Source organism: Abramis brama, assembly GCF_963993115.1.
Source record: "Abramis brama genome assembly, chromosome: 6".
In the NCBI taxonomy this organism is placed as follows: Eukaryota; Metazoa; Chordata; class Actinopteri; order Cypriniformes; family Leuciscidae; genus Abramis; species Abramis brama.
In genome coordinates, this window is record NC_139968.1 from 42,830,429 (window position 1) to 42,841,510 (window position 11,082).

General features: G+C 36.3%; 1 protein-coding gene across 1 annotated transcript; it reads left to right on the forward strand.

Moving 5' to 3' along the window:
- Window positions 1-679: 679 nt before the first annotated feature.
- Window positions 680-10,816, forward strand: LOC311084595 (uncharacterized protein). The gene is made up of 6 exons (XM_084116747.1): window positions 680-994; window positions 8,527-8,835; window positions 9,064-9,363; window positions 9,571-9,891; window positions 10,137-10,280; window positions 10,406-10,816. The coding sequence occupies exons 1-6, from the start codon at window positions 709-711 to the stop codon at window positions 10,423-10,425; spliced, it is 1,380 nt and encodes a 459-aa protein (XP_083972873.1). The 5' UTR covers window positions 680-708; the 3' UTR covers window positions 10,426-10,816.
- The last annotated feature ends 266 nt before the right edge of the window (window positions 10,817-11,082 follow it).

Here is an 11,082-nt window from a genome sequence, read left to right on the forward strand (position 1 = left end):
ATAACACACCAGTAGATACAGATATCTAATCCAATATTTCACTCTTCTGCTATTAGTTTTCATTCAGGGCCAGAATTCATTTGAAAATGTAAGATCAGCAAAAGCTTGTTGATTTCCGTGATGTTAAAGGAGACGGATGTGTGAGCGGAAACTGACTGAGGTTGGGGGAGGATTCACACACAACCAGATAAATATCTCAGTTCAGTCTTTCAGAGCAATCTGAGTGTTTCAGACATTAAGAGTTACTATCGTGGGCTTTTCAGTGAACCGATGAAGAAAATGTTTCTCAAATTAGTTTTGCTCTGTTTGTGTTTGTGGCGTCTGGATGGTGAGTTTTAAATGTGTTTTTCTGGTTTACAGTTGTTTCTGTTCTGATGTGATAAATTACTGGTTAAATCAGTCAGAAAGGATTAACATTCACTGTTATTCTCATATAGAAACAAATAATGTGTGATTTTCCTGAGAGAAAACACTCTTATTTGAGATTAAAGTCACTTGATTATATAAAACTGTTAAACTATTTCTCATTTTCATTCATCATCTTTTGTCTTTGAACTGCTGCAGAATATTAATCACTTCACATTTACATGATTAAAAGTATTTTAGTGAAGCTTCATCAAACCATCATCAAGTGATTCTGAAGCTTTAATCTGTGAAAAACTCTGTTCTTCAGGAGTGATTGGAGATGAACTAGAGTTAGTGTCAGTGATGGAGGGAGAATCAGTGTCTCTAAACTCTCCTCTTACTGAAATAAAGGATGATGATGTGATTCAGTGGAGGTTTGGATATGAAAACACTGTAATAGCTGAAATCAATGTAACGGCCGACAGATTCACTGTATATGATGATGTTCTTGATGGGAGATTCAGAGACAGACTGAAGCTGGATGATCAAACTGGATCTCTGACCATCACAAACACCGGATTTGAACATGATGGAGTTTATGAACTACAGATCAACAGTGAGATCGAGTGGTTCAGGCTCTATGTCCGCAGTGAGTAAACCTTTTGAGTGATACGGTCCCACATTTGGGATTTGGAATGTTCAGTGATGTCACATAACTGTCAGATTCAAACTCTTCAGACAATTTAAACTGCGAATGACGTTCTGACAATTAATTTTTTTATGTAAGATATAGATATCCCCCATTTAGCATGTTATGTTTTGTGGTTAATTTTTAATTAGTCATATGTTAGATAATTATATACTTTTTAAATATTGTTTATCCTTATTATTATTTATGGGCCTAACAGTAAATTCATTAAAATCAACACCTGGAAGTGTACACTTTTAAGAGTAAAAATGACATAGAAGGTTGGCTAATTCAAGTTTATTAAAACTGCATAATTATGTAGACTATATTGGTTTCACCTGTTTTTAATGACAAAATTAAATTAAATTCCATTTTTTCTTTTCGATGTTTTATGATATTGTTTATTTCAGTCACTCTAAACTCTGATCTTAGTAATAGTAGTTTATAGTAATCATCAGGATTTTTAAATGTATGCAATGTTTGATAGAGAGCAAACGCAGTGTTGACAGAGCCGGGCTAATATGATCACACTTCCTGGTTCTAGTAAGAGCTCGAGCTGCTGGAGTTTGCTTGGTAACGCTTTAGATTACAGCCCGCAAAGAACTGCGGATTTAAAACTAATTTACAGTGTAACTTTCTGTAATTATAGTGTACCTACAACATGTAAAGTTTTAGGAATAAAGTGGTAATAACCAGAAGAATTAACAAATTATTCATACTGTCGGTATTTTAGAACTAAGCGTTACTTATTCTAAATCAAATCAAATCAAATCAAGTATATTTGTATAGCGCTTTTCACAATACAGATTGTATCAAAGCAGCTTCACAGTATTAAAATAAAATAATACAACAAAGTTTGTTTCTAGTGGAATTTATTGATTGATAGAATAAAATTAAATATCCCCAAAATATCCCCAAAATATCCCCAACTGAGCAAGCCAAAGGCAACAGTGGCAAGGAACCGAAAAACTCCATCAAGTGACCTAATGGTGTCCTAAAACTCCATCAAGTGACCTAATGGAGAAAAAAAAAAACCTTGGGAGAACCCAGGCTCAGTCGGGGGCCAGTTCTCCTCTGGCATTTATGAACTAGAGGCCGGATTGTAGTTTGAAACTGTGAGATTAACAATATTATATGAATGCCTGGCTGAAAAGATGCGTCTTTAATCTAGTTTTAAACTGGGAGAGCGAGTCCGAGCAACGAACAGTATCAGGAAGACTATTCCAGAGTTTTGGAGCCAAATGTGAAAATGCTCTCCCTCCTTTGGTTGATCTGGATATCCTAGGTATGACCAAAAGCCTTGAATTTATTGATCTTAAAGAGCGCGATGGATTATAGGGTGATAGAAGATCCGCTAAATAGACTGGAGCTAAGCCGTTTAGGGCTTTATAAGTCAGTAGCAATACCTTGTAATTAATACGGAACTTTATAGGTAGCCAATGTAGTGATGATAAAATCGGTGTTATATGATCATATTTTCTTGATCTAGTAAGAACTCTAGCGGCTGCATTTTGGACTAACTGTAGCTTGTTTATTGAGGATGCAGGACAACCGGCTAATAAAGCATTACAGTAATCTAGTCTCGAGGTCATGAATGCATGAACTAACTTTTCTGCATCAGAAACTGATAGCATATTACGTAGCTTAGCAATGTTTCTAAGGTGGAAAAAGGCTGTTTTTGTAACATACGAAATATGATTTTCAAAAGACAGGTTACAATCGAGTATAACACCCAGGTCTTTTACTGTAGAGGATAAAGTAACAGGACATCCTATGATGTCAAAGTTGTATTGTGAGAGGTTCTGTGGGCGGTTTTTTGAACCGATAAGTATTACCTCTGTCTTGTCTGGATTTAATAATAGAAAATTACGCGTCATCCAATCTTTTATATCTTTAACACACTCTGTCAATTTGGATAATTTAGCGTTTTCATCCGGCCGTGATGAAATATATATTTGAGTGTCATCAGCATAACAATGGAAACTAATTCCATGTTTCCTTATAATATTTCCAAGTGGCAGCATATATATTGAGAATAACAGAGGGCCCAACACAGATCCCTGCGGCACTCCATAGTTTACTGGAATTATGATCGATTTTTCTCCATTTAAATAGACAAAATGGTAGCGGTCTGATAAGTATGATCTAAACCAGCTTAATGCTTGTCCTTGAACACCAGTATAATTTTGTAGTCGATCTAAGAGTATTGTATGATCTATAGTATCGAACGCAGCACTTAGATCGAGTAAAACTAGTATTGAGATGCAGCCTTGGTCAGAAGCTAAGAGTAAATCATTTGTGATTTTAACGAGCGCAGTTTCAGTGCTATGATGCGGCCTGAATCCTGACTGAAACTTTTCATAGATATCATTTTCTTGCAAGAAAGAGCCCAGTTGAGTGGACACAACTTTTTCTAGTATTTTAGACATAAAAGGTAGATTTGAAATGGGTCTATAATTTGCTAGATTATGCGGGTCTAATTGTGGTTTCTTAATGAGAGGTTTTATAACTGCCAGTTTAAATGTTCTGGGAACATGACCTAAAGATAAAGACGAGTTAATAATATTGAGGAGAGGCTCTTCCACTACAGGTAACACTTCTTTCAGTAGTTTAGTTGGTATAGGATCTAATAAACATGTTGTTGTTTTAGATGAAGTGATAAGTTTATTTAACTCTTTTTGTTCTATAGTTGTAAAGCACTGTAATTGTTCTTGCGGGGGGAAAATTGAGGCTGAATTATAAGGTGCGATTGAGGATTGAACGTTTACAATTGTGGTTCTGATGTTTTCTATTTTCTCAGTGAAGAAGTTCATGAAATCATTACTACTAAACTGTAACGGGATATTTTGTTCGGGTGACGTCTGTTTATTTGTTAGTCTAGCCACGGTGTTAAATAAAAACCTAGGATTGTTTTGGTTGTTTTCTATTAGTTTGCGGAGATGCTCAGCCCTGGCCGCTTTTAGGGCCTTTTTATAACGTGACATACAGTCTTTCCACGCGATTCTAAAGACCTCTAAATTAGTTTGTTTCCATTTACGCTCTAAATTACGGGTTTCTCTCTTTAGAACATGCGTAGTATTATTGTACCATGGTGCTTTAATTTTCTCTGTGACCTTTTTTAATCTAACGGGTGCAACAACATCCAATGTTCTAGAGAGAATGGTGCTCATAGTGCTTGTTAGTTCTTCTAGTTCATCTGTTTGTTTAGGTTCAGGCAGCAGCTGAGACAGATCAGACAAGCAACTCGAGAAATTATCTATGGTGGATGGAAGGATTGTTCTGCCTGGTCGAAAACGCGGCGCCGCATGACATATTACAGCAGTACGTAATATGCAAGTTACCAAGTAATGGTCAGTGACATCATCACTTTGTGGAATGATATCTATATCGGTTGGATCGGTTCCATATGATATAATTAAATCGAGTGTGTGATTAAGACGATGAGTTGGTCCGGTGACGTTTTGTTTGACCCCAAAGGAATTTAATAAATCTATAAACGCAGCCCCTAACGCATCATTTGGATTATCTACGTGTATGTTAAAATCTCCAACAATTAATGCTTTATCTACATTGACCAATAGATCTGAGATAAAATCTGCAAACTCTTTTAGGAAATCAGCGTAAGGCCCAGGCGGTCTATATACGGTAGCCAAGGCTAGAGATAATATGGATTTTTTTCTAACATCTAAGAGCGTAACATTTAGTACAAGTATTTCAAACGAAATAAACTTATAACCCGTTTTCTGAGTAACATTGAGAATATCTCTATAGACCGCTGCAACACCGCCGCCACGGCCAATCAGACGGGGTTCGTGCTTATAGGAGTATCCTGATGGAGTAGACTCATTTAGACCGAAATAATCATTAGGTTTAAGCCAAGTTTCAGTAAGGCAAAGTACATCGAAGCTATTATCCGTGACTATTTCATTTACAATAACTGCCTTAGGTGTGAGTGATCTAATGTTTAGAAGACCTAGCTTTAGAAATTGTTTTTGGTTACTAATAGCAACATTTTCTGGTTTAATAACAATTAGATTTGTTCTAGATCCTGCAGTAGATTTATTATTTGATCTCACTAAACGAGGAATAGACACAGTTTCTATGCAATGTTCTACACTATTTAAATCAGTTAATTTGGTGCAGCAGAGACTATGATTTGAACTTTTGGTTACTAGTCAAAAGGTATTTAACATTTTGGAGATCTTATCTGACAGAAGATCCGATCCGAATCTGCTTGGGTGTAAGCCATCGGCACGGTAAAGCCTAGGACGCTCCCAAAACAGATTCCAATTATTTACAAAGAGCAGTTTCTGCTCATTGCACCATGACATTAACCATTCATTTAGCGCGAATAATCTACTAAACTTTTCATGACCTAGTCGGTACGTGGGAAGCGGTCCTGACACAATGATCGTTATATCAGGCGATGTGCTGCGTACCGTATCGATCAGATTCCTGAAGTCTTTCTTCAGAACCTCTGTCTGTCGCAGCCTGATGTCGTTCACTCCCGCGTGCAGGACCACAGTTCCGACGCGCTCGTTCAGAATCTCGGGAACGTGAGCAGCGATTTCAGAAACACGAGCACCAGGAAAGCAGTGACTATGCACCTTACTTTTATTTAACGTAGCTTGTACGTGTCGAACGATGGAATCACCGATGATCACAGCATCGCGTTCTGTTTCGCGAAGAGGGGAGAAGCGGTTTTGTGTGGATATCTCGAAAACCGGGAGGGTCGGAGAGAGTTTTCTTGGTCTAGACCTGACTCGCGTCTTCCGCTGCGGAAATATCCAGGCTTCGTGGTGGCATGTTGGAGCCGGCGTAAACGAGACCATAGCTGATCGCGGCCTCGACGCTCGTGACCGATGCTGAGTAACGCACGGAGTAGACGAGGTCGGAGTCAGCGGGTTAGTAACGTTGATCACTGATTTGTGTGCATCGGCGCGTGATGTTTCAAGAGCTAACCGCCGGTCTATCAGCTCGGCTTTTCTCACTAAAAGGTCGTGGATCTGTTTCTCAACAGCTTCCAGCTCAGACTGCAACGCGTGTAGCTCAAATGTGTCCTCACCTGCACCAAAAGGTAGACTACTTACATCTGATATATTCGCCATTTTAACAGATGGACAGTAAGTTAAGTTAGCAACGACGCTACCAGTGATGCTATCAATATTAATACTAATTTATGACTGAAGTCTTGGATATAATCCGTCTTTTTAGTGGTACAGGTGTAGAGTAGACGCACGATAGGCGAAAAAATGTTTGTTTGTAAGTGAGTGTGGAGAAGACGCGTTCAGCCGTGATCCACGGACGTAACCTATAAGAGTATCCAGCGTTGGATCACTAGGCTTGAGACACGTCTGCTCAACAGTCCGCGTTGTAACTATGAGGTGAGGAAAAATAGAAAATGTTCGTTGTAAGTGAGTTTAAAGAGAAATCAAGAATTATAAATCAATCGATGGAGCTCCAAAGACAACAACGCGTTCAGACGCGACGCATGCGCATTCGAAACAAATAAAACAGGACAGAAAAAAAAGTAGTATTCTACTATTATAATACAACAATCTTACATTTGAGAGCAATTTAGCGAGAACAGACACTGCAAACCTTTTTATAATAACAGTATACCAATACATATAGGCGTTAAAAACTTATAGTGTACATATGCAAATACAGTACTTTCTTTTAACAAAAGTGCACTGAGAACTAAAACTATTGCAACTTTTGCTTAAATACTGGAGAAATATACTCTTGTTCATGTAGTTTCAGGGTAAGTGTGACTTCTGCGGGCTGGACATTAAGTGGTGCTTGTTACTCTTTTCCTCCATTAAGTTAATACTAAAACTTCCTTTTCTTTTTCTCTTCTATCAGATCAAGTTTGAATTCAAAACTCAGTTATTATGGATTGATTAAATAACATAATATAAGTGTAGCCCAGATAGGGTTATTTATTATCTCCTAAATGCATAATTTCTAATATGTAAATGTTTCTGACCTTCAAGGGTTAAACTGTCATAAACGTTATGTGGTTATATATTTGTACAGCATTTCACTTGTACTAATGTTATACAGATTACGGTAAAGTTTATGTGAGATGTACTCTCTCAACATGTGGGTTTGATCAGCATGTATGTTTTTTATTTGTGATTGGACATTGGTTTACTTGCTCCCGCCCATGTGTGGGTATTGATAATTCTGATTAGTAGAGGGAGGAAGAGAGAGAGATGGAGGCAGATCGGAAAGTGATGTCGTACTTTATTTTCTGGTGATTCTGAGAGTAAAATATACTTAAATAACTGCTGACTATATGTGGTCAAAGAGTATATTAAGTGAACACAGAAAGTGCTAAAGAACGTTTCTGTAATTCGTTTCATTTTTTATACATTGACTAAAAAGTTTAAACAGACTTGCATATGTTACTGCTGCTGAGCGCGATGTAGGCTAATCTCTTTTTCTTTTACGTCGAGTAAAATCTACTCGTGGGATCTGAGTTTATTAATCGTTCCGAGGAAGACGACTACAGTAGGCTATAAGGAACCAGATAGCGTTCTAAATCCCCTCGTGGTTTAGAATTCCTCTGGCATCGCAGGATTCATAATCATTGACAGCACGCGTGTCGAAACGGGAAGACACAGGTACACTTGTTTGTTTATTTAGCTCTTTGGAGCGAAGAGGCCATTTGTTGGTTTTCACGGACACACCGTTCTCAAGCAACGATACAGGCCTGCAACAGGTTGTGGTTATTTGAACTAAGAGTGTGTGTGGGCCCACATTACGTATTTGTTGTCTAATTTGCTCATTGATTTGCACTGAGTGTATTATGCATTTTGAGATTGTAGCCTATTATAAATCCAATCCAAAGGGGATTATATTACTTATTTCTTGCTGATACAAAATTGAATATTGATATTTGAGTATTATATTGGAGTTTTGATTTAAGAGAATCCAAAGGTGCTTTTGTGTGAAAGAAAATACACAACAGACATTTAAGAATTTAATTTAATTATTTTATTTTTTTGATTTACAATATTTCATTATTTCATCTGTTTTTACTTTAAATAAATTCACTCGTTAACTGATAAGAACTTACCTTTTTGTGATTCTATATAACAGTTCTCAGAAGTATAATCAACATTTTTATTTAAGTAGAGTGATTTGGGGGGAAGGAAGTAAATTAGTTAAGTCCAGAGACATATCATTAGAACCCGGTGCTCCGCTCATCAAACAAGAGGGTAGGGGGCGCTACATAAATATGAAGCTCAGATACTCAACAGCATTAGTTTTAGTGTGACATTAAACATTACAGTAAAAGTGTCTTTTTTTAGTTGTTGTTCCATATATAAATCTATTTCTCTTTTCATTCCTCATCTTTTGTCTTTGAACTGCCGCAGAATATTAATAACTTCACATTTACATGATTAAAAGTATTTTAGTGAAGCTTCATCAAACCAACATCAAGTGATTTTAAAGCTTTAATCTGTAAAAACTCTGTTCTTCAGGAGTGATTGGTGTGATTGTGATGAAGGGAGATTCAGTCTCTCTAAACTCTGATCTTACTGAAATGAAGGATGATGATGTGATTCAGTGGAGGATAATTGGAGATGAAAACACTTTAATAGCTGAAATCAATAAACGGGCCGACAGAATCACTGTATATGATGATGTTCTTGATGGGAGATTCAGAGACAGACTGAAGCTGGACAATCAAACTGGATCTCTGACCATCACAAACACCAGAACTGAACATGATGGAGATTATAAACTACAGATCAACAGTGAGATCAAGAGATTCAGGCTCATTGTCATTGGTGAGTTAAATATCAGTTTCACTTGTTTTATATTTTATTCAGCTCAAAGATACAATTAATAATGCAACATTCATTTTGCTTTTGGTTTTTAATGATGATATAAATTTCAATTTTAAATTTCAAACTATTTACTTTTATTAATCATTAACTCTGTGTGTGTGTGTGTGTGTGTGTGTGTGTGTGTGTGTGTGTGTGTGTGTGTGTGTGTGTGTGTGTTTGGTGATTCAGTCCTGAAGTCAGTGATTGAGGGAGATTCAGTCTCTCTAAACTCTGATCTTACTGAAATGAAGGATGATGATGTGATTCAGTGGAGGTTTGGAGATGAAAACACTTTAATAGCTGAAATCAATGTAACGGCCGACAGAATCACTGTATATGATGATGTTCTTGATGGGAGATTCAGAGACAGACTGAAGCTGGACAATCAAACTGGATCTCTGACCATCACAAACACCACAACTGAACATGCTGGAGTTTATTATCTAGAGATCAACAGGGAGATCAAGAGTTTCAGGCTCATTGTCTTTGGTGAGTTCAAAAAAGTTTACACCTGTTTTTTAATGTTGTTTTTTTTTTTTTTATGAATTCATACACAATTTTGTTTTTGTTATTTTATATTGTTTATTTCTTAATGTAAATTTCAAACTATTCAAATTTAGTAAACAATTCTAAAGCTATTTAACAGTATTAATCTTTGCAAACCCTGTTTCTGTTTGTTCTCTGTGTGTTTGACAGATGAAGTGAAGTCAGTGTCACTGAAGAAGGGAGATTCAGTCTCTCTAAACTCTGATCTTACTGAAATGAAGAATTATTATCAGATTCAGTGGAGGTTTGGAGATGAAAATGCTTTAATAGCAGAAATCAATAAATGGACCGACAGAATCACTGTATATGATGATGTTCTTGATGGGAGATTCAGAGACAGACTGAAGCTGGACAATCAAACTGGATCTCTGACCATCACAGACACCACAACTGAACATGATGGAGATTATAAACTACAGATCTATTCAGGAAGAAGGTTCTCATCAAAAGCATTCAGAGTTTCTGTCTATGGTGAGTAGAGATCATTTTTTTTCTCCTTCAAATATTCTTATTTTATTAACTATTTACATGTTGAACTGTTGAATCTTTTATAGTTTGAGATGACAGACTGTATAAAAACTCACTTGGAACCAAATATAAGATTGTTGATTAGATTTGATCATATTTCTGTGTATTCAGAAATATTAGTTGATGTCAGCGCTGATATTAGTGTTTATTGACTGATCTGATCTCAGTTTGATGTGTTTATTCCTCAGACTCTGTCCACTGTTGTGGTCCTACTGAAGCTGTGATCCGATTGGTCCTCTCTGCTCTGGTGGGCGTGGCTACTGTCATTATTGTGGTTTATGAGATCAGATCCAGAAGAGCTGAACGAGATCAAGCACATATTCACACATCAGGTACATGATTGATGATGGCATTTCTCATATTACAATTTTTCTTATCATTTATTAATCTTCATTTATTTGTAATGACTTTTTATATTATTTTGTTGGCATTTACTTTTTTTTTTTTTTTTTTTTAGGTGGCTCATTTTCACCTTAGAAGATTAAGAAACGGCAACATATTTTCTCATTAATACTCAAAGTGTCAAATGTGAGTGTTAGTCGTGATAAATACTGATGATTACCAAATATTGTGTTGCTTACTCTATATTATAATTCGCATTGCTTTCCTTTTTAATTTTTTATTTTTTTTTATTTTTTTACAATCCTATCTTTATTTGATTGTGGACTTTAAAATGACTTCTAATCACACTGAAAGGATCTCACATGTCTGGTAGTGTTATTATTGTACAGATCAGATGTCTCTAATACTGAAGCTCCTCTACTGGCTGAACATGACATATTTCTCTAAGATAAGACAATAATACTGCTGTCCACTTGCCATATGTATTTTCTTGCCTTTATCAATAAAGTTTTCTCACTCTGAGGTTCAAGAGTCTCTCCATGTTTTATTACATTATGTTGAGCGCCCCCTGGAGGAATACTAACTTTATGTATTTTTAACATGTATTTATTTCTGCACTTCTCCACATAGGCTATAAAACTTTACATTATTTTAAACATTGGGTCTCATTCACTAAGAATGTGTACGCACACATTTGTGTGTGAAATGTACGTATTAATGATTTTAAGGACAAATCACACTTCACCACAAACACTTAAAGTGTATGAACATTTACGTCTGCAAATGCCTTAT

What these genes read in the sequence shown, in the direction of transcription:
- LOC311084595 (XM_084116747.1), top strand. Translation starts at nt 709, where the DNA reads ATGGAGGGAGAATCAGTGTCTCTAAACTCTCCTCTTACTGAAATAAAG. An exon ending in ATTCAGAGTTTCTGTCTATG is followed by an intron (nt 9,892 to 10,136) that starts GTGAGTAGAGAT and finishes TTTATTCCTCAG; the next exon opens with ACTCTGTCCACTGTTGTGGT. An exon ending in AGCACATATTCACACATCAG is followed by an intron (nt 10,281 to 10,405) that starts GTACATGATTGA and finishes TTTTTTTTTTAG; the next exon opens with GTGGCTCATTTTCACCTTAG.